This window comes from Tenrec ecaudatus, chromosome 5, assembly GCF_050624435.1.
Source record: "Tenrec ecaudatus isolate mTenEca1 chromosome 5, mTenEca1.hap1, whole genome shotgun sequence".
NCBI lineage: Eukaryota > Metazoa > Chordata > Mammalia > Afrosoricida > Tenrecidae > Tenrec > Tenrec ecaudatus.
In genome coordinates, this window is record NC_134534.1 from 69,147,824 (window position 1) to 69,171,406 (window position 23,583).

Genomic DNA, 23,583 nt, shown 5'->3' on the forward strand with positions numbered 1-23,583 from the left:
TTACCATCATCATTTTTAAAATAATTCTTTCTAGTTGAGCCCTTGATATTAGCTTCTCATTTGTCCCCTCCCCCCGCTACCTTCCCTCCCTCATGAACTCTTGATAATTTATAATTTTTTTTTTCATGTCGAACACTGACTGGTCTCACCCTTTATTCACTTTTCTGTTGGCCATTCCCCTGGGAGGGAGTTATATGTAGATCATTGTGATCGGTTCCCCTTTTCTCCCCCCACCTTCCCCTTCCCCTCCTGGTATGACTACTCTCAATATTGGTCCTGAGGGGATTATCGGTTCTGGATTCCCTCTTATCTGTACCAGTGTAAATCCTCTGGTCTAGCCGGATTTGTAAAATAGAATCAGGTCATGATAGTGAGGGGGGAGGAAGGCATTAAAGAACTGGAGGAAAGTTGTATGGTTCATCGGTGCTATACTGCACCCTGACTGGCTTGTCTCCTCCCCGCAACCCTTCTGTGGTAGTCACCTAATCTGGTGTCAGTTTAAGGATTAAGAGTGTAGAGGTGGAGTCTAGGCTGTCAATCTAAAGATAACCAATGAGACTTCTGGGGGCATGGCTTTCTGAGAATTCTGGGACATCTGGTACTTCCTCCTTGGAGGTGGAAGACATCTCTCTCTCTGCTACTCCTTGGGAGACATTGCAGAAGACAAGCCACATGGAGGCAACCAGACCTCGGAAACCAGAAAAGCCACAGAGAGACCCCTGCCAGCGCTGAGATGTTTCCAATGACACTGGATCCAAAGACTTTCTACCCACTGACCTGTGATCTTTAGCATTCAGTGTCATTGCATGTTTCATGAGTCTGGAGGACTTTGTAGATTGATATCGGAAATATGGGCTAATATTGGATTTACAGACTTGATCTAGACTGGGTTGGAATGTTTTCTCAATGTTCAATTGCTCTTGTATATAAATCTCATTTTTATACACATATGTGTGTCCATGGATTTGTTTCTCTAGTCTACCCAGACTAATATACCTTCTATAGGGGGATGTCCAGTTGCCTATAGATGGGCTTTGGGTCTCCACTCCGCACTCCTAAGATTTTTTGTTCTGGATCTTTGATGCCTGATACCTAATCCCATGGACACCTCATGATCACACAGGCTGGTGTGCTTCTTCCATGTGGGCTTTGTTGCTTCTCAGCTAGATAGCTTCTTGTTTATCTTCAGACCTTTAAGACCCCAGATGCTATATCTTTTGATAGCCGGGCACCATCAGGTTTCTTCACCACATTTGCTTATGTACCCATTTTGTCTTCAGCAATCATGTTGGGAAGGTGAGCATCACAGAGTGCTGGATTGTTAGAACAGAGTGTTCTTGTGCTAATGGAGTACTTGAGTCGAGGCCCAATGTCCATCTGCAACCTTAATTCTGCACATATAGATATGGGTACATAGTTCTATTCCTCTCTCTTTATATATATTTATATATATTTACATATGTACATGCCTGTATTTAGACCTCTACAAATGCCCTTTGCCTCCTAGTTCTTTCCTCTATTTCCTTTTACTTTCCTCTTGTCCCACTATCATGTTCAGCCTTCATTTGAGTTTCAGTAATTCCTCTCAGTTACATTGCCCTTGATTAAGCCCTACCAGGCCTCCTACACACCTTCTTGCCATCGATTTTAGATCACTTGTTCCCTTATCCCTGTGTTTGATAACACCACTTCCTTTCCCTTGTCTCCCTCTCTCCCATGTCCCCCAGGAAACTTCAGTCCCATTGTTTTCTCCTCCAGATTGTTTATCCTGCCTATTTTATCTAGATGGACATGCAGAGATAATCATATGCACAAAAACAAGACAGAGTAAACAAAGCAACAAAAGAAAACAAAATAACAACAAAAAACCAATGACAATAAAAGAAAAACCTGTAAATAGTTCAAGGTCTGTTTGTTGAACTTTACCAGTGTTTTCTGGTCCAGTCTGATGGGGTGTCACACCCTGGTCCCTCGACCAGTCCCCGCAGTCTATTTTTGGTATTCTCTGGGGACTTGCTTTGCTCCCGTTGCTGCTATGTTGCTTACCCTTAGTATTTCGCCTCGGTGTGGTGAGGTCAGATCAGACACAATTCCCACACTGTGTTTCCAGTGTTGTCCCTCATAGTGTTATGGGTTAGTGAGGGACATTGTATCTTTTGGTGGGGCTGGCCCTATGGTCCTCTCTGGGCATTGGCTGCTCTGAGCAGGAATATCGTCCTCATGGCTTGGTGGGCTAGGATGTGCTCTACTCTCTCTCTCTCCCCCTTCGTTTGCTCCTGTGTGCTCTGATCAGACATGTCCCTCTCCCTGAGCTGTAGCTTCAGTGCTGTCCTCTGAAGTGAATTCTTCTTGGGGGAGGGGGGAATGTCTACATAGTTGGGATTGGAGCCGGCCCCTCCAACCTCTCTCTTGGTTCCCTGCTTCATGCCAGTAGGTTGCATTCACATCTTGGTGCACTGGGTTGAAGTCTGGTCCCTCTTTCCCTGTAGCGATAGAAACAACACCCTCCCCTTCAATATGGGTGTTATGTTGACATTTCTAATCAGAATCCCTGGTGGTGTAGTAGTTATGCATTGGGCTGTAGATCCACATGGTTGGCCGTTCGAAACCACCAACTACTCCACAGGAAAAAGACTGGACATTTTATCCCGTCAACCATTACAGTCCCGGAAACGCACAGGAGGTCAGGGTGGGGGTCACTGAGTCCGTATTGTCTCGATGGAAGTGAGCTCAGAAGTCACTGAGGCTAACATTTCTTCCTTTGTGTCATAGTATTATTGTTATTAATATGCTTCATTCTTTGCAGTAGCTTTGGGTTTGTAGAAAAATTGTGCTGAAAATATAGAGTTCTCACCTGTCTCTTTACCTCACAATTCCTCTCCCCCAGGTTGTCCTATTATTGACATCTTGCATTGGTGCATTTTTTGTCATTAATGAGCAAAGGCCCATCAATTAGTTAATAATAAGCACTATTATTAACTGAAGTCTGTAGTTTCCATTAGGTTTCTCTCTAAGTTATGCCAGGCCCCACTGGAAAAGGGTCCATTTGGATGCGTAAGTTGGGTTTAACAAAAAATGTTTTTTATAATGAATTACAGGTCTATTTGAATATTTGTTGGACTGCTGCATGAAAATGGCGTGGCCATTCATGTTGGCATCGCACATTCCTTCCACAGTGCTACCTAGTGCAATCCACGCCCTCTCCACCCCACCCCAAACCTTCCTGGCGACGCCCTTAGCACCAACAGTTCGTGAATTGAGCTCAGGCAGACGGGCTCCAGGAGGTAGCTTTTTTCAGGAGAGCCCTCTTTCTGTAGAGAGTGGATAAGTGGGGAAGCCTAGATGTTAGTGTGGGTGGAGAAATCATCCCCCCGCTCCACACACACACACCATCCCCCAGCCCCTCCACCTCAAACCACTCTCCTCTTCACAGTCTAACACCAAACTCCTAACTCTGGCTTGCCCCAATCCAGGGGCATCAAGAAGGGCTTCAGGGAAACCTCAGCTGCCCACGAGCACTTTCCTGCTTATCCCATGATACCTTCAAGTCCCAGACAAAATGTTTGGGACAGCTACAGAGACGTGCAGAGCATCATGCGTGAGTTGTAAGGATCCTTCTGTTGTGACAGTGGGATAAATGACAGGGGAACACCAGGAGACAATTGGAATGGTTCTTTGTTCCGCTTGATGCCTCTTTATGTTTCCTGTTTCTAAGAGCTAAATGCTAATTAGGATGTGTTATCTAATAAACTCTGCTGCTTTTTAATTATGACTCAACGCAGACATGGCATTTGTTTTGTTGTTATCAGCGGGCCCAGCACAGGGCATGTCATTCTGTAAATTATTCGATTGAAATATTAATTTTGTTCATGGATTATTCCATTCTAAAGGTACAGCCGTGATGCTTTAATAGTATTGTAGCATGTGAATTTTTAGAGATGTGGTCAGTGTCTTTAAAAGATTGCAGGGACTGGCTTTGAAGAGAACGTTGTGGTCATATGGAATGAGTCATGTGGAATGATTGCTGGGCCTGAATTTGGAAGATGGCAATTTTCATTCTGACTGTCCCTCCCTTCCTGGACAAAATTGAGCAAATCACTGCTCTGTGCACCACATTTCCTTATCAATTAAACAGGGCCATTACCTATTTTTGTACAGGACTTTGGTGAGAATTAAGAGGTGAACATTGGGTGCTAGAAAAAAATCAAACCCTTAGATTAATCTGACACCTGCCCTCTGCTCCTGTACAGTAGTTGTTGAACATGCTGGAACAAGCTGTTGGATGTGGCTACAGCTTTCTGGCATTGAAATCATCTGGACTCACAATACTCTTCAGTTTGCCAAGCCTGTTACATAGTCTTAATTATTGCTCATTCCACTGTCTTGTTGTTCCAACTCTGCCATATTTTATTCTCAGTATCCTTTGCCTTCTATGAGGTCACTTTGTTTTCAATTATACATAAGGGGGGGGGCAAGCTGTTTGGAGCATGTCTAGGCCATTTGGCTTAAAGATAATGTTCTATATTTATTAAATAGATTCGGTGGTCTTAAAAGCTTGCAAGCAGCTGAGATATACAATTGGTCTCCTCCCATGTGGAGCAAACAAGAGTGAAGGAATCCAAAGATTCATGGCATCACTTAGTCTACAGGACTAATAGCACACAGGGACCCCAGCTTCGGCTAGTCTGAAATGAGAAGAACTAGATGGTGCCCCGCTGTCACTACCGACTGCTATGACCAGATATATAGAAGGTCTTGTTGGAATGGGAGAAAAATGTGGAGTAGGTTTCAAATTCATAACAAATACCAGACCTGTTGGACTGTTAAATACTGGAGAAACCCCTGAGATGATAGCCGTAAGATACACTTTTATTTATTTCCTTAAAGTTTTAGCAATTTTATCAACTTATAATTCACATATCATACAGCTCTATAATTTAAATATATTAAGAAGAGGTGTGCAATCATCGCCACCATCAATTTTGGCGCACTTCTTCTTACTTGTACTCATTTTTATTAGCTCCTCATTTCCCCCCAAACTCCCCGGCCCTAGTACAACCCTGACAAAGTACTAATGCAGATATACCGATCCAGGGTGTCAGAGAAAGAAATTCATACAAAACAAAAAACAATAACGATAACAGCATGAAACAAAAACCCCAATTGAAAGCAGAAAGTAATAAAACTAGAGCAAATTTAAAATAGGTCAAATAGAAGAACAATTAATGAGGTGTTAAATTTTAACCTACCTACATTAACTAACTACATTTAACTAATCCACATTAGTCCACATTCCAAAGCAGTCTGTCGGAAGGCTACTCATGTCTCTGGTCAATGGTCAAATTGGGATTCACTGGAGGCTTAATTTGCAAATGGGCTTGGGGATTTCACAGTCGGTCATAGCTTCTCCAAAGTGGGTGCTCAGAATTTGAGCTGCAAAACAATCCCTCCTCCAATCTTGGGTTTTATTATTTACAATCTTTAGCTCATGCAGGTTGGTGTGCTTCTCCCTTTGTGCACTTAGTTGACACATCACTTAGATGACTGCTTGTTTTAAGACCAACTTTTAAGGCCGCAGACACTATTCTTTCTGATAGGTGGGCACCATCTAATTTCTTCACCACAGTTTGCTATAGCACTTATATCTTCAGTGATCTATTCATGAAGGTAAGTATCCAAGCAGGACCATATCCTACTGGATAGAAGTATTATCCTTAGATTAGAACTACAATTGGTACAAGCTCCAAATCCATTCATCTATCTATGGTTCAGATAAGTGCCTGGTCCACTTTAGAGACATTATCCTTTTATTGGGGAACATTATAAATCATCTCAATGAGGTACATAGTAATTATATGGAAGGGTCATTAATTTAGAATTTCAAGAACTATTTAGAAAAGGAACATAGAGGACAGCTTTTCAGACTGCAATTCATGGACTGTTGATCTGTACAGATTGAAGACTCAAGTGACTGCACCCCCTGTATGCAAACCATGTGGGTTGGAAATAGGGGGAAATCTTCACTAGTGCTCATTCACAAAGACAAAGCATGGGCCTGATAGACTAGGACATGCTAGGGCGCCCTTTAAATCTGGATCTGAAGCCACCTTCCAGCCAAATGGCAGATTGGCCTGGAAAATCAACAATAATGACTGAGTGGTTTGCTTCTTGGAACAATCAACTATATGAGACCAAATGGACAACATTTGCCTAAAATCAAAGGTAAGAAATCAAGTAGAAGCAGGGAAACTGTAGGAAGGCAGGGTGGAAATGAGCAAATGCCGACACATTGCAGGGGTAGCAATTAATGTCATGAGCTGAATTGTATATGAACTGTTGATTAGGAAACTAATTTGCTGTGTAAATTTTTACTTAAAACAAAACAAAATGTTCAAGAAAATGAAAACATGTTATTAATTATATGAGGAAAAGGGCATAGAAAAAAATATACCAAAATGAAAACAGTGGATATTTGGTCTTTTGAACATTTCAAATGTTCTGTGACCACATAATATATGATATTTCCAAAATAATGAGAAGGAGTAAAACAGAAAACAAACAAACAAACATACCCTACATCCAGTGACTTAAATCCTTTCCCCACCCCATTCGCAGTCCAGAGAGAAAGATCTCTTCTTTCTTCTCCAGGCTTAATCTGGCCATTTGACTGCTAACTCCATATTTTCTTGACTTTTCAAGGTTCTTGAATTATCAGCAGGTAAACTTTTCCTGCCATATCAAATTTCCCTTTTTCACTCCAATTTTGTCAGTAGATAAACATGCCTAAATCCTCTCTGAATCTTAGCAAATAAACAAACCTCCCGCAACCCCAACTCTGCGTTGGCTTCACTCTAACGCAAACTCATACCTTCCTTCCTTCACAACCAAAGTTCTAGAAGGAGAAGTCTGCATTCCCAGGGATTTCTATTCCTGTAAAGACTTACAGTCCCTGAAACCCACCGGAGCAGTTCCACCCTGTCCTGCAAGGTTGCCATGAGTCAGCATTGACTCTGTGGCACTGAGTTTTAGTCTTAACTACTGTATATACTTCTGGATAAGCCGAGTTTTTCAGCACAAAAAATGTGGGTCAGTGGTACCCCAGTGAGGTGTAACATCTCGCAGGTGATTGCCGTTCCTCTGCTGTTCATTCAAAGCCCTACATATACTGCAGGGCTTTGAATGTTTGTTTACTCACATCTAACCAATCAGAGCCATCCTATGACGTGGATGGCTCCAATTTGCAGAAGCACCTGTAGTGATCCACTTACGCCAGCAGATGAACTGGTAAGGACGTGTCTGTGACTGCGCTCTGTCTCTCCCCTCTGGTCTCTGTGTTAATTCACATCCTGCATTTCCCACCCCAGACTTATACTCGAGTCAATCAGTTTTTCCGGTTTCCCAGGTAATAATTAGGTACCTCGGCTTGTACTCGGGTCGGCTTATATTCGAGTATATACGGCAGTCTTTTTCTTTTAAGATCCTGAGGGAAGCTCTGTTGGTGTAGTGAGTTACACATAGGGCTGCTAACTGCAAAGCTAGCAGTTCAAAACCCCTATCTGCTCGGAAGGAGAAAGATAGGCTTTCTATTCCTGGAAAGACTTAGCAACCACCAGGACAGTGCTATTCTGTCTAATAGGATCACTATGAGTCAGAATTGACATGTGCTTTAAATCTTGATGAATTCGACTCTGCTCAACTACAGGCTTGGTTTTTTGTTTTTGTTTTCCTTTTTTAAGATCCTAATGAAGGAATTCATTTTAAAAAGGTCTTTATGCAGGATTTCAATTTTTAGTATGGATTAACAACACATTGCAAAGAAGACTAAAATCCTCACAACTGGGTCAGTAGGTAACCAATGATAATGGAGAAAAAGTTGAAGTACTTAAGGATTTTGTTTGCTTGAATGGATCCATAATCAATGCTCATGGAAGAAGCAGTCGAGATCAAAAGATGAGTTGCATTAGGGAAATTTGCTGTACAAGATTTCTTTAGAATATTGAAAAGAAAGGGTGTTACTTGAGGATTAAGGTGTGCCTGGCCCAAGCCATGGTATTTTCAATTGCCTCTTATGCATGTGAAAGCTGGACATTGAACAAAGGAAACTAAAGGAAATCCATGCACCTGAATTGTGATGCTGGCGAAGGATATGGAAAGTACCACAGTCTGCTCACAGGACCAACAAATCTGTTTTTGGAAGAAGGGTAGTTAGAGCACCCTTTAGAGGCAAGGATGGCAAGACTTCATCTTACATACTTTGGACCTGTTTTCAGGAGAGACCAGTCCCTGGAGAAGGCCATCATGTTCGGTAAAGTGGAGGGGCAGAGAAAAGGAGATGGACTGACACCGTGCCTGCAACAGTGAGCTCAAGAATAGGAGGCGCAGGACCGGACAGTGTTTCGTTCTGTTGTGCATAAGGTCACTGTAGGGCAGAACCACCCTGGTGGCACCTAGCAACACAAAACCAGCGTGAAGCCGCCTCGTTGTGCAGTGCATTCCCTGTGGGAGAAGAGGGCCACTGTTTGTCAGAAGAGACTCGATGGCAAGGGTTGGTTTTGTGTTTTAGTTTGCTTTAGTTTTGATCCTTTTATCTCAGCCCATTGTGTTGTGGCTTCTGCCTTCTCGCTTATAAAGATCTTCAATCACCTAGTTATCTCATTTCCATCTTACTTGTCTTCTTGGAAGCATCTCTTCCCTATCCCCCTAATATGAGAAACTGACCCCAGGTGAGTTGAGGCTTCTTGTGAAGTCTGTGCTAGTCTGGGTGCGTTAGAGAAACAAATCCACAGAAACTCATGTATAAGAGAGAGTTTTATATAAAGGTTAAGTGTGGATCAAGAAAACATCCCAACCCAGTGCTGCCCAAGCCCTCAAGTCCAACATTAACCCATTAACCCATTTGTCCAACACGAATCCACAAAGTCCTCCTCCATCTCACAAAACAGACACAATGATGCTGACTACAGGAGGAAAGCCGAATCAGTGAACGTGTAAGTATCTCAGCACTGGCAGGGGTCTCCACACGGCTGCTCCAGCACCCAGGGCTGCATGTGGATAGGTCCATGTGGCTTCTCCTTAGGGATGTCTTGCAGGAAGTGAGCTTTGCCAGCTGAAGCAGGGAACTGCTAAGGCAGCTGCACCCTGGTCCAACCATCACAAAGCAAAAGACCCGAGAACTAGAAAGGCGAGGCTCACTGAGCCATTTATCCCTCTTCCCTTCAATTAATCCCACGTGTTTATTGGCCAAGTTGGCACAATAAACTAACTTAAAGTGGTTTTTAAGATGTACACATAAGGGAGTGATCTATGGATCATAAGCATTGGGAAAGCACACCACCTCATCTGCTTGGGATAGCCCCTGATCTTTTAATTTTTTTTAAATGATTTTACGTTTTCTTTCACATATCCTCCCATTCCATCCAGGCCTTTTACTGTGATCCTGGGCTGAGCAAGTAGTAGTGGTAGGAGGCACCATCTAGTTCTGCTCATCTCAGGCTGATGGAAACTGAGGCTCACATAGTGCAATAGGCCTTTGGACTAATTATTTTTACATTATCTTGCTCTCTGCTGCTCTTCTTTGCGTTAGACAAGGGACACCAGCAATTGTACATTAGATGGCTGTATACAGGAGGTTAAAACTCAAGTTGCTACTTGTGAAATTAGTATGCAGCACATAGTCTTTGTGGACCGTTTACTGCAAATTGATTTCAATGTTTCTGGAAAGTATAGCCCTGGGCTCCCAGGCCCAACAACTCATTCCTCCAGGGTGCTGTGTTATGGCTAAGGAATTTCAATAACTGCTACATATGTGCTCTCCTATATCCATGGCAGTAGTTACAGCATACACAGCTGTATATGTAGAAATATCTTGTCAAACCTATCTAGAGGGAGCTTCAAAAAATTTTCATTCCATTTTCCACGAACTTTTCACAGCCCTCTAGTGTCTTCCTCTGTGTTGGTCAGTTTGTGCTTACTTATCCCTATTGTGAATAACTTTCCCTTCATCCAAGTTAATATGCTTCTCCCTTCTACTTAGCGATTTACCCTCCCTTCTTCTCTCACTCCTGGTAACCATCAAAGAATTTTTTTTTCCTGTGTGAAAACTCTTCCTTGATGTTTTTTAATCATCGTGGTCTCATGTAGTATTTGTTGTTTCCTGGCTGACTAATTTTATGCAGCTTAATGTCCTCCAGGTTCCCCCGTGTTACGCGGTACTTCATAGCTTCATGACCATGCTGTTGTTTCTCTTGCAGCTCGATTGTTCCACTCTGCATTGTATCCCCGTGTGGGTATGTGATCGATCTCGTTTATGGTTTTTTTGGTGATAGGCACCTAGGATATTCCCAGTGCTTTGCTCTTGTGAGTAGTGCTTCAGGGAACATGGGGTGTATGCATCTACTGAGGTCACAGCTCTTCGTTCTGGGGGCTGCTATGTTGAAGGACATCACGTTTGGTAAAGTAGAGGGCGGCAGAAAGAGGAAGGCCCTGAAGGAGTTGAACGGACACAGAGTCTGCATCCTGGGCTCAAGCACAGGAGCAGTTGTGAGGATGCCGCCGGACGGGACAGTCTTTCCTTCTGTTCTGCACAGGTTGCTGTGGAACTGAATCGACTTCATGGCACCTAACAACAACAACAACAATGGCACACATACCCAGTAATAGGGTTGTGATCTCTTTCAGGGCTGCCAGCAATGGTTGTTGGGTACCATCTGGTCCTTCTGGGCTCAGTTCATGGAGGTCAAGGTGGGCATGGTCCCTTGGTCCTTTGGACTGACTGTTTCCCTTCACTGTTCTTCTAGATGAGGAGAGAGCAATGTGTGCACCTCAGATGGCCGTCTTTTTGAATTTTTTAAAAAGGTGCTGTTTTGCACAGTGACTGCACCATTTGCAATCTCACCAGTAGTGTGAAGACTCCAGTCTCAGTTTTTGCCAGCCTTTGCTGTTTTCTGAATTTTACTATTAATCCGGTGGTGCTTAATTTTTATTGCCATCTAATCTATTATCTCTATAATCATAATGATACAATATGTTTCTTACCTCTACTTAATGATTTACCCTCCCTTCTCCTCTCTCTTTTTATTATTCTATTTAATCTATTAAAATATTCTAAATATTTTATTATTCTATATAATCTGTTATCTCTATAATCATAATACTCTAGTCTATGAACATATATGAAGTAAAAATATGGTTATAGAATATCGAAATGTGAAGCTATTTTTTTCCTCAACAAATCCAACATGTAAGTTTACACTTCTGAAGGTGGTGTTTCCATCTCTTTAATCCTTTCTTGAAGAATTCTGTGGCCTTTGATTTACAACATGTCAAAACAGGAGTTTTGGCATTTCCAAGGAATTAAACATTGTCATGTTTTTGAGTGTGGTAACAAAATGAAATCTGAATGGGCAAAATCAGGACCATATGGTGGATTGGATAACATTTACCAGTGAAATTCTCTAGGACAGCCATACTACCCTGGAAGAATAAACAGATACATTCTTGTGATGGGGGTTGGGGGGAGGGGGTGGGGAGGAAATCTCTGGAACAACACTCCTGGCCATTTTTCTCACCAATGCAATTTTACAGTTTCTTAAAACATGTTCAGAATTTAAGCTCTGATACCGTTCCCTCCTTTGGATTTGGAGTTTATTATTTACAATGCTTGGATCACATAGGCTGGTGTGAGAAGCCATTGTGTTGACTGGACTTTTAACTGAAGGTACCGTAACCAGATTAAAGCAAATGTATTCCTGAGAGAATTGTCTGCTGCCAACCACTGACCACAGAGACATGTTTGAGCACATTTTGTCTGGGATAAACTCATGCATGTGTGTACCGGAACCTTAATTGCAATGCTTTTTTAACTTACCCTCATACCACAGTTAATTTATCTGTTTATGGGGATTTGGTTTGTTTCCAGTTGGGCTGCTTTGAGGCTTTAAATATCTTGTATATGTCTTATGTTACTCATGTATGAGAGTTTTCTAGGTTGTGAATCCAGGAACAAAATAGTCTGATATGGATATCTGAAGGCATATATATATCTTCAACTCTACCAGATAATGCCAAACTATTTCCCAAAGTAGATGCAGCAATTTACATCTCACCCTGAGAGTTGAGAATTCTCACTTTTCTGCATCTTTGCTACCATGTGGTATTGCTGGGGGTTAATTTTTTTTTAACCAACATTATTGGTATGTAGTGGTATTTCATTATGGTTTTAATTTGTACTTCTGTTATGGAAATAAGTTGAATATCTTTCTTATGTTTATTTCCTCATTTGTGACATACTTGCTCAAGTCTTTGTTCAGTTTCCTCCTGGATTGTTTATCTCTGTAATACTTTATAGTAAAATTTCTGAATGTATGCTGAATGTATCTTTTGTTGACCATATGTGTTTAAAATAATACCATACTACAGAATCATATAATAAAAATAATAAAGTAGTATGTTACATAAAATAAAATAGATTTGTCGATTATAGTACATTGGTACTCTTTAGTACTAATGAGTAAATAGAAAAAAATGTTTGGAAATCAAATATTTCAGCATGTTACTTCAAATTAATGCTGTCCTTCCCTTCTTCTGTTCAGGTGTTATCATTGTCCCCAGTGCTGGTGTTGGTATTGTCCTGGGAGGCTACATTATAAAAAAATTGAAACTTGGAGCAAGAGAATCTGCAAAGCTAGCAATGATCTGCAGCGGTGTGTCTCTACTGTGTTTTTCCACCCTGTTTATTGTTGGATGTGAAAGCATTAATCTAGGAGGCATAAACATCCCTTACACAACGGGGTAAGTACAGTTGAAAAGCCATTTCAGGACCATTTAAGGGTAACATTCTGAGGTGTCTCTCTACGACTGGTCAGACTTGTGTCTACCCCATGCCTCTTGTGCTCAGCGTTTGTGCTTGGAGCTTGCATGCACTCTTGGAGGGTAGAGGCCATGATCTCTCTTTTCTGGATTTTTTTGACCTTTAAAGCTTCATGACATTTTTATTACAGTAAACAGAGATGAAATGTTTGATGAATTAATGAAAGTTTTCTTTTTCCCCCATTATAATGTTTGGAGTAGGCAAGCCATTCACACATGCTAAAAATATAAAATTTAATGAAACTTAAATGAGCAATAAAAAGTCTGTCCTTCATCTGCCTACTTTCCCTACCCTCTTATCCAAAGGTACACAGGATACCACTTGCTTCATTTCTTGCTTTTCCTTCCAGGACTACTTTATCAGTGTATAATAAATTATGAACATGCATCTTACATTTTCCCTGTTTTATGTCCAAAGGATAGCATTCTATATATAATTTTATAAGCCTTTAAAATAGCAATATATGGTAGATACCTTTCTGTGTGAATAATAATAGTACATAGAGTAGGTAACTTTTATGTTGACAGTTCTATATGCCAGGGACTTTTCTAAATGCTTTATCATATATTAATTTATCCTCACAGTAATTACATAAGGAAGGAACTAGAATTACTAAGACTTTCCAGAAGGTCAAACAGACATGCACTTATAGTTACCAGTGGAATGCTGATGTATGGTTAACAAATAGCTCTATAAGGAGAAACGGCCTCCTTGCCAACCTGTGCCCATTTCTGTGGTATAAATATTCCTGCCATCGTTACTTTCAAGCTAATAACATGAAGATACTCCTCAGATGGACACCGTTGTGTTGTACTTATATCTATTGTGCCTATGTGATATGTCTATTATATCATAGACATAAGTAATCTAGTATGTAGATATCATTCGATATGCTGTAGTTGTGGGCTATCCTGAAGTTGGCTCAGAATCACGGTGTCTGTGTACAACAAAATGATACATTGTCCAGTCTGGCACACTCTGTATGATGGTTGGTATGTTTGAGTCCATTGTTAGATATCTGTTACCAAACCAAAACCAAACCCTGCCAGCTAGCCGATTCTGACTCATAGTGAGACTCCATATAGTAGTCTTACAACTGTACATCTTTACAGGAGCAGACAGCCTCATCCTTCTTTCTCAGAGTAGCTGGTGGGTTTGAACCACTCATCTTGGGGTTATCAGCCCAATGCCTAACCCACAGTACCACCAGGGCTCCTTAGAAAATAGTAACATAATCAGAAGAGGATGCATTTTGAGTGTTTGCTTAATCGTTCTCTTATGTAGTTTTTGTTACACGTTGGGCTGACCTTGCAGGGAGCAGTCCAAACCCACCAGCTAGCTGCTCCTTGGGATAAAGATAAGGCTTTCTCCTCTCAGAAAGAGTCATGGTCTCAGAAACTCACAGGAGCAGTTCTACCCTGCCCTCTGGGCTTGCTATGAGCTGGAAACTACTCCGTGGTAGTGAGTTGGAGTTTTTATGAGTTCCTAAATACTATCTGGCCAAATCTCTGAAAATTTAGTAGCTGCGTCTCATTATCCAGGGTGGTAGATTGTAGCCCAGCACTGCTTCGAGCCCAGGTCGTAACCCCAGGCCATCTGGTTACAGAGGCCTGGCCTGGAAGCTCTACTTTTTAGCCACAGTATATTAGCCATTCCCTTTCATTTCATTGTGTAATTTCACCAGTCTCCAACTCATGGACAGTTGGCTCATTTCCAATCTTTAGTTATTAAAAGCAATGCTCCAATAAATAATTTCATGCATATTAATGTTTTCGATAGACTATATGTTTGCAGGTTAAACCCCAGAAGTGGAATTGCCACAATTATTATGAAATTGCCTCTACAGGTATTAGATCAAATGTTACCGCCAGCAGCAAGCGAGCAAGCACCCATTTCCTCATTGCCTTGCAGGGAGGGCAGAGGCCTCTCCTTGGACAGATGTAGAACCCTGGCCTTCTCTTGCCTAGGCGCCTGCAGGTTTGGTGCGGCGCCATTTGAGTGTTTGGTGCAAGCCAAGGTTTCAGCTGTGGTTTCCTTTCAATGTCCGTGGAATTTTAGGTTATAAACCGTTCCATTTGGAATTGGAATAAGGAAAGCTTCATTTTCATTAGACTGTTAGGGTAGCAATTCAAGCAACCAATAACCAATAAAATAAAAACATAACCCTCTGTATATCAGAGCTTATTTAGATTACAGAATTTGGTAATTTGCCTTGAGGACTATTTTTTTAGAGTGTGTATAAAACGACAGCATGCATGAAGTATGTGATAAGAGAAATAATTTTTTAAATAGGAAGGCAGTACAGAATAATGGTAAGAACAGAGGTTCTTAGTTTGGATCTGGTCTTCCCTTGGCTATTTTATTAATTCTAAGCCTCCGTTTATAAAATGGAGGGGAGGAAAATGGTACCTACCTTTGACTGTACTGGTGGCATGTCTGTCTCTGGGAGGACTGATGTCTCTGGGGCTGGGCCTGTTCTTGGACCAGTGGTTAGAGTCCAGGTGACACCAAGTGGAAGGAGGGGTACAAATAGGATTTCTCTGGGCACCTAGGGTCTGATGGCCATGTGTCTGAGCCTCATGAATTTCTGAAACTATGGGCTTTTACTTCCAGTTTCTACCTGAGTTCTGTAGCATGAAAACTCTAGCATGAAAACATGTAGAAAAGGGTATGTGCCCCCCTCCTCCAGAAGAATTCACTTCAGAGGACAGCACAAGCGGGGCACGTCTGATCAGAGCACACAGGAACAAACAAAGAGGGAAGGAGAGAGAGTGAAGCACATCCTGGTCCATCAAGCCCGAGGTCTATATTCCCACTGAGAGCACCCAATCCACAGAGAGGACCATAGGGCTGGTCCCACTGAGAAACATGACGTCCCTCACTGACCCAAAGCACTTCAAGGGATAACACTGGATGCACAGTGCAGGAATTGTGCCCAATCTGACTCTACCAGTCGGGCAAAACACTAAGATGTGCGTGCAACAGTGCAGCACGGGAGCAAAGCAATGAAGTCCCCGGGGAATTCTAAAAATGGACTTTGGGGCCAGGGTGGGGTACTCCATCAGACTGCACCAGAAAACACTCCTAAAGGTCCACAAACAGACCTTGAACTACTAATGGGCTTTTCTTTTTTCTTTCTTTTTCAGTTTTATTTTTGGTTGATGTTCTTTGGTTTACTTTTGTTGTTTTGTTTTGCTCTGTCTTTTGTTGATGCTTTTATTGTCTCTGCATGTCTACCTACATAAGATAGGCGGGATAAACAATCTGGAGGAGAAAACAACAGACCGATGGTTCTAAGGGGACATGGCGGGGAAAGGAAATAGGTGTTAGCAAACCCAGGGACAAGGAGACAACAAGTTATGGTGTAGGATGCATGGTAGGGCTTGATCAAGGGCAATGTAACCAAGAGGAATTACTGAAACTCGAATGAAGGCCGAGCATGATAGTGGGACAAGAGGAAAGTAAAAGGAAATAGAAGAAAGAACTAAGAGGCAAAGGACGTTTATAGACGTCTAAATACAAGCATGTACATGTGTAAATATATTTATATATACTGATAGGGAAATAGATCTGTTTACATATATTTATAGATTTAATATTTAGGTAGCAGATGGACATTGGGCCTCTACACAAGTGCTCTGTCAATGCAAGAATACTCTGTTCTAATAACCTGGCATTCTGTGATGCTCACCTCCTGACACAATCACTGAAGACAAAGCAGGTGCATAAGCAAATGTGAAGAAAGCTGATGGTGCCCAGCTATCAAAAGATATAGCATCTGGGGTCTTAAAGGCTTGAAGATAAATAAGCAGCCATCTAGCTCAGAAGCAACAAAGCCTGCAAGGAAGAAGCACACCAGCCTGTGTGATTATGAGATGTTGATGGGATCAGGTATCAGGCATCGAAAACCCAGAACAAAAATCCTATCCTTGTGAATGAGGGGGAGTGCAGAGTGGAGACCCAAAGCCCATCTATAGGCAACTGCACATCCCCTTATATTAGAAAGGGCACCAGGAAAAGGCGAGCCAGACAGGAAGCAGTGTAGCACTGAGGAATCATGCAACTTTCCTCTTGTTCTTTAATGTCCGCCCCCCACTGTCATGACCCCAATTCTACCTTACAAATCTGGCTAGAACAGAGCATGTACATGGGTACAGATAAGAGTTGGAAACACAGGAAATCCAGGACAGATAAACCCTTCAGGACTGACATTGAGAGTAGCCATACCAGGAGTGTAAGGGGAAGGGGGATGGGGGGAAGGTAGAAACCGATGACAATGATCTACATATAACTCCTCCCTGGGGGACAGACAACAGAAAAGTGGGTGAAGGAAGATATCAGTCAGTGTAAGACATGAAAAAAAATTATAAATTATCAAGGGTTCATGAGGGAAGGAGGGTGTGGGAGGGAGGGGAGGGAAAAAAGTGAGGAGCTGAGACCAAGGGCTCAGGTAGAAAGAGAATGTTTTGAAAATGATGATGGCAACCAGTGCACAAATGTGCTCTCACAATAGATGGATGGGTGGATGGATTGGGATAAGAGTTGTATGAGCCCCCAGTACAATGATAAAAGAAGGGGGCTGTGGAGTTTGTAACTCCCAGACTTCAATGGCAGCAGTAGTAGTGCCAGGTGGCCTGCCCTCAGCCCAACCTGCTGATGGTCAGGTCCTGTGCCACTTCCTCCCACCCTCATTAGAAGTGTCATTCGCAAATACTGCGACACAAAGTCCAGCAGCCCTGATTCAACAACAATGTAAACAGTAGGGTGCTGTTGCTCCCCAACTTGTGGGTCTGTGCTCAACTAGGTTCTGATCAGCGTCACGCCGACGGGACGGAAACAAGTTCATTTCGGGAAGAATCATTTAAGCACGTTTTGGGTGGAGCAAGCCCCTGTATACGTGGACTAGAACCTTCCTAGTAATGCATGACTTCCTGTCATGTAACAAGGGAACTTTATTCTGACGTGACCAAATCTAGAGGAAATACTTCAGCTTTTTAATGGTCTTCCTATTTCTTCAGAGGACTTTCTTTTTGATGAGCTTCCGGGTGCTGAATTGGGGATGTACGTGGAAGGGACCAGGAATAGCATTTTCTTACCCGAAGACCGTCAGGGCACCGCGTTGATTTTAGCTCTGTCACTCACTTGGCCTCTGGTCCTGTGAGTTTGTGGAGATCCCATGGGGCCGATTGGCTCCGTTTCATCTAGAACGGCTTTCGGCTCACTTCTCCACTAAGCCATGCCTTTCAGCTTGCCATCATCCTGAGATGTAGCGTCTCGCTTTCCGTTTCTCTTTGCTGTTATGACTCTATTCTTATTTTCCTTCCGCCCAACTGTTCTTTCAAGAGGATGGGAGATTGAGTTGAGGTCTTACCTGCTTTTCCCCTACAACTCCCTTCAAGATTGTTCAAGCTCTTGCTTAACACAGCCTCCGACCCGACAAGCCCGAATCAGCTGCTTCTGGACTTGCCAGCCCTGCTGGCGGGGGGCGTGGCAGGGGGGAGTAGGGGGTTATATAATTGTGCTGATCGGCTCCATTACAAATTCATGAATTCCAGTCTTAGCAGGCCCTATCTTTGCAGAGCCATCCATTACCTTCTTGCCGTCAACATCCTTCCCCGCGCCCCCTGACGCTTGTTCCATTTGTTTTCAGAGCTCTGTCTTCAAATCCTTGACCTTGCTTTTCTTCTCAGACACCCCAATGTTCCACATGAGTGAGAAGGAGGGCCAAGAATGAGTTCCCCAAGTTCTCCCCTCGGCGCCCTCCTACTCATCTTCCAGAATATTCCTTTCAGAGACAAATACCCGCGCTGTCATTTCCAGCTGTATGATCTTGTAAAAGAAAATTTGAAACTGACCCAATATTTTTGAGTCTCGGCTTCTGCCAGAGTAAAATTGGTGATAGTGTTACCTGGCTCAAAACATAAAGAAAGAAAAACACATGTGCTTAAAAAAATTCAAAATAATACAGAGGCAGAGCTGTAAGAGCCCCCAGTAAAATGATTTTGTAAAAGAGGAAACCTAATTAGTTACATAATTTTCTTTATAATAAAGAGGAAAATCTATTATTAGTAATACTAATACAAAGGCATTCTCCTTCCATCATCCGCACCCTCTAATTTAAAACATTGAAATATTTTAAACAAAAATGTATACTTTGTAGAGGGAGATTTTATGAGACAAGCTTTCTGATAATTTGCTAACACAGCTTCCAGCTCTTAGTATGTGTTGAAAAGTGTTCGCTCTCATTTGTAAGTCATACAAACCAACTTCTTTTTCTTCTCTGAAAGATGAGTGGACGCCTGGCATCCACCTCTGCTCAGGAGTGTCACTCGTGGAAGTGTTAAAATGATGAGGGCCTGGATGGAAATGTCCCTCTTAACTGTCTGAACCCGTGGTCCATGGCCCACCTCTTCTCATTCGATTGTATTCAATAAAGAACAGCTTAAGTGTTCTGGAAAATCATTCTTGGATTTGCAGCCTTACTTCAACAAAGTTTATAAATTGGAAAAAAAGAAAGAAGAAATTTCCAGGGAGACTTTTCTCTGACTTCCTAGCCACATGCGTGTTGGAAGAGAGTGTGAGCGTGCACTAGTGCAAACCTGTCTGTGCGGTGGAACACTCGGAGGAGGAACAGCCACCGCGGCCAAAGGAACACAGGCATTTTCTCAAAGCACGGTGTATGCTACTGGGCAGCCTCGCCTTGCCCTTTGACCCGAGTGCTCTCGTGCAGTGCACAGCCTATTCAGTGGTATGCAGTTGGTTTGTGTAGTAAAACTGTTTCCTGGTACATATGACCTTGAGTTTTTCCTGAGGATAAAGGGAGAGATAAAGGGTGTGGCAGTGGAAAGGTGAGTCTTTGTAGGAGCCTGGTTGGCTCAGATATGGTAATTAACCATGTAGTCTTTCATAGCTAATGTTTACATTCCTGCACTGTAACCTGCCATCACGTCGATTCCTAGTCATAACAGACCTTATGCAGAGTACAAGTGCCTGTAGGGTTCCCACGCTGTAAATCTTAGGGAAGCATCTTTCTCCCATGGAGTGGCTGGTGAGTTTGAACTAGTGACCTTGTGGTTACCACACCAGTGTGTAATCCACTTTGCCCCCAGAGCTCATAGATGTTATTATCCCTCTGTTTCAACTAGAGAAACTAAGTTTGATGTTAAAATAAAGGAGGACGTGAAGCATTTGCTGCGGTAGAGCAAAGATTGCAGCCTTCAGGATGGATTACAATTGAGTGCAAAGAAAACCCAAAGCCCCCACAACTGGACCCGTAGGTAACACTGTGGTCAGTGGAGGAAAGATTCAAGTTGTCAAGGATTTCGTCCTTGCTTGAATCCACACTCAATGCTCATGGGAGCAGGAGTCGGGATCAAGACATTGCACAAGGACCGCTTTAAAGTATTGAAAAGCAAGGAGGTTACTTTAAGGGCCAAGGTGTGCCTGATCCAAGCCTGGGCATTTTCAATCACCTCCTGTCTATCTGCAAATTGAACCCTGAATAAAGAAGACAGAAGAATCATTGCGTCTGAAGCATGGTGCCGGCAAAAAACCAAAACAACACTGCAAGCATCACGGACTGCCAATAGAATGAGCAAATCTGTTTAGGAAGCAATACAGCCAGAAGGCTCCTTAAAGGCGGGGATGGTGAGACTTTGTCTCCAGTATTTTGGACGTGTTATCAGGAGAGACCAGTTCCTGGAGAAGGACGCCATGCTTGGGGGAGTCGGGGGGCAGCCAAAAGGTGGAAGACCCTGGACAAGATGGGTGGGCATGGCAGCTGCAAGAATGAGCTCAAATGGAAGAACCACTATGAGGCTGGCTCCGGGCCAGGTGGCTTCCATTCTGGTGTGCAGACGTCACTATGAGTCAGAAGTGACTTGAAGTCCCCTAGCAACGACCGCTACAGCAACAACAAAGATTGCAGATTAAGCAATTTTCCTAAACTCATCAGTTACTAGGGAGTGGGGACTCCAGCCCCGCTTCTCCGACATGGAAGTTTGTATTTCATATAGGCACGCACCTCTGAGCATACCTGGCTGAGAGCTGTACACGGAGGTCTCCGTGTATGCCGTGCTGCTTTGTTTCGGGAGCTCTCCCGGCACCTGCATGGCAGGCGGCATGCTGTGCGTTCCGCGTGGCCAGTGCTGCTGCGCGCAGATCTCAAGTATAAAGTCTGGATCGGCGTCCCAGACGTGCCGTGTGGACTCTTGCAGCCTTCCAGCTTGGCTTGCATCTCAAGCGGCGAGTAAGGATATGACCTCCTGGGTAAATGGTGCGAGCAGTAAATCGGTTTCTCTTTCTGTACTTGAGTTGTCTTCGCGTCGAGCCAGTTGCCAGTGAGTGGCCGCAACCCACGCTGACCTATGTGTTCCAGGAGAGAACGCTGCTCCACAGGGTTTCCACGGGCTGGCGTTACTTTCAGAAACAGGTCATCGGCCATCTCTGCTGAGGCACCTCGGGGTGGATGGGAACCTCCACCCTCTCTGGTAGGAGTCGAGGACGTGAAGTGTTTGCACCACCCCAGAATCCTCCCTTTTCATTCCAAGGACATTAAGTCTAGTGCTTGTCTTACCTAAAAGAGACGACTCCAAAACCAGTAAGCGACTGCTGCATGATACATGTTTCGTGATATACAAAGAGGCTTCCAAAAAGTTGGTGGGGAAATCCCATTCTCTTTCCATTTCATTTTTCCACAAACGTTTTGAACCCCCTCCGTCTCTGTCGTTTGAAATACCAGGAGAAACCAGCTTCTGAGAGGGTCAGTCACTTGCTTGAAGTCACACGGCTGGAGAACGGCAGGGCTAGGGTGTGAGCCCGAGTTTGGAATTCACTACATGGCATCATTGACCTACCCGGAAAGGAGACAGTATTAAACAGAAGGACACTAAGTTCAGAAGGAGGGACACAGCACGGAAGCCAAGTCCACTCACTGGAGTTGCCGGTTATGGGGCTTAGCTTCGCTCACACGGCACGTTTCCTGACCCTCAGGGAGCCCAGGGCTTTGTCTCAGCACCGCGCACTCACATGCGTGCTGAGAGGCTGCGATGATTCAGGAGGATACTTTGCCTGCGGGGTCAAGAGGGAGCCATTTGCCCTTCCTTTGGGAACCTGACCTGCTATTTTTGGCTCCCTTGGAAAATTCAGATGAGCATCTGATGGTTTGTCATTATGAGCAACCCTGGGAGCACTAGCTAATATCGTGGCCCATTTCCAGCTCCAGTAATTACTTTCTCCGCACCCAGAATTGCCTTGCCGTTTGAATGAGGAAGCGTGTTTTCCCCTCTGCATCTGCTGAGCTGTAGTTTGCACCAGCGTGTCCTACCCGCCTGGCAGCCAAAAGAGCTTCGAATTCGTGTGAAAAAGGGTGTGAGAAGGATGCAATACTTCCGAGACGTGGATTGGGTTGTATGAGGGATTCGCTCTGTGCCTCTGCCCCAAATGTTTAATTGAAGTGAAATGTAGTCTTCCTGTGCAGAATTTCTAACCACTACCGAGCCTTGAGAACCCACTGAATCATTCTAGCGTGATGATCTTCTGTGTATCCAATGTCAGCTCTTTGAACTGAAAATCTATCATATTATCTTCTGGTTTAGTGACTAGAGAGACTGATCCAAACATCTCCAGGGAGGCTGTCTGAGGCTGCAGAAGCCAGGCGTGTTCTCCTCTGGACGGGGTGACCCACTCCTACGGGTCCATCTTTCTGCCTGCTTTTAATCCCTCATAACCCTGGGTCTGTCTCTCTGTCTGCTTTTATTCCCTCGTAACTGAACCTATTACTACGAGGGAGAAAGATGTGACTCTGCTCGGACTCACGGCCGCAGAACCTCACAGGGGCAGCTCTAGGTTGTCCTACAGGGTCCTTGCGTGTTGAACTCCACTCTATGGCAGTTGAGTTTGAGCTGGAGCTCGTCTGAGCTGGAACCCTGTTGGAGAAAGAGGAGGCTCTTTGCTCCGTGAAGATTTATAGTGTTGGGAATCCTAAGGAGCAGTTCTGCTCTGTCCTTGAAGGTAACTGTGAGTAGGAACTGGGGCCCAAGCCGTGGGTGGGGCTAGTCAGGGCTCCTCCCAGGGAACCAGAATCCCTGGCAAGAAGTGTCCTACATTCTCCCATCAGACCATTTCTGTCATTACTTGTGATTCAGGGATGGTTTTATCTATGCAGTTCTTGCCCCGCTCCCACGTTTAAAATCCCTTGGAATCCTTCAAAATGTTTTTGATATCTAGTATTTATTTTTAAAGCAATTCATTAAAAGAAACAGAGGGAAAAAGTTTGCCTAAAGCAGTGGTTCTCAACCTTCCTAATGCCACAACCCTTTAATACAGTTCCTCATGTTGTGGTGACCCCCAACCTTAAAGTTATTTTCATTGCTACTTCACTGTAATTTTGCTACTGTTATGAATTGGGCGACCCAAGTGAAAGGGTCATTTAACCCCCAAAGGGATCGTGACCCACAAGTTGAGAGCCACTGGCCTAAAGGTTCTAAGCTATAGGTATTTATAGGTTATTGTATCTAGTTTTATTATTAGGCTTGGCATTTACATCTAGCAGTAACTGATTCCATCTACTTTAGAGACAAAGACATTTTTATTTAGTTCATTTTAGGAGCATTGAAGGGATATGAAGTAGCAGCCTAAGAAAACGTTCTTTTCACTGAGTTAAGTTGTATAACCAAGATTGAGATAAATCATGAAGCCTGTAAGAGTGTACAATA

The 23,583-nt window shown here is 43.3% G+C and overlaps 1 protein-coding gene across 2 annotated transcripts in view; it reads left to right on the plus strand.

Annotated features, from left to right (window-relative positions):
* SLCO5A1 (solute carrier organic anion transporter family member 5A1) overlaps positions 1-23,583 on the plus strand; it is a 167,261-nt gene that overhangs the window by 127,651 nt on the left and 16,027 nt on the right. For both annotated transcript variants that reach the window (XM_075550657.1, XM_075550658.1), the window contains one exon: positions 12,591-12,789. In XM_075550657.1, the coding sequence (XP_075406772.1) occupies positions 12,591-12,789 (199 nt within the window). The remainder of the gene's footprint in view (positions 1-12,590; positions 12,790-23,583) is intronic.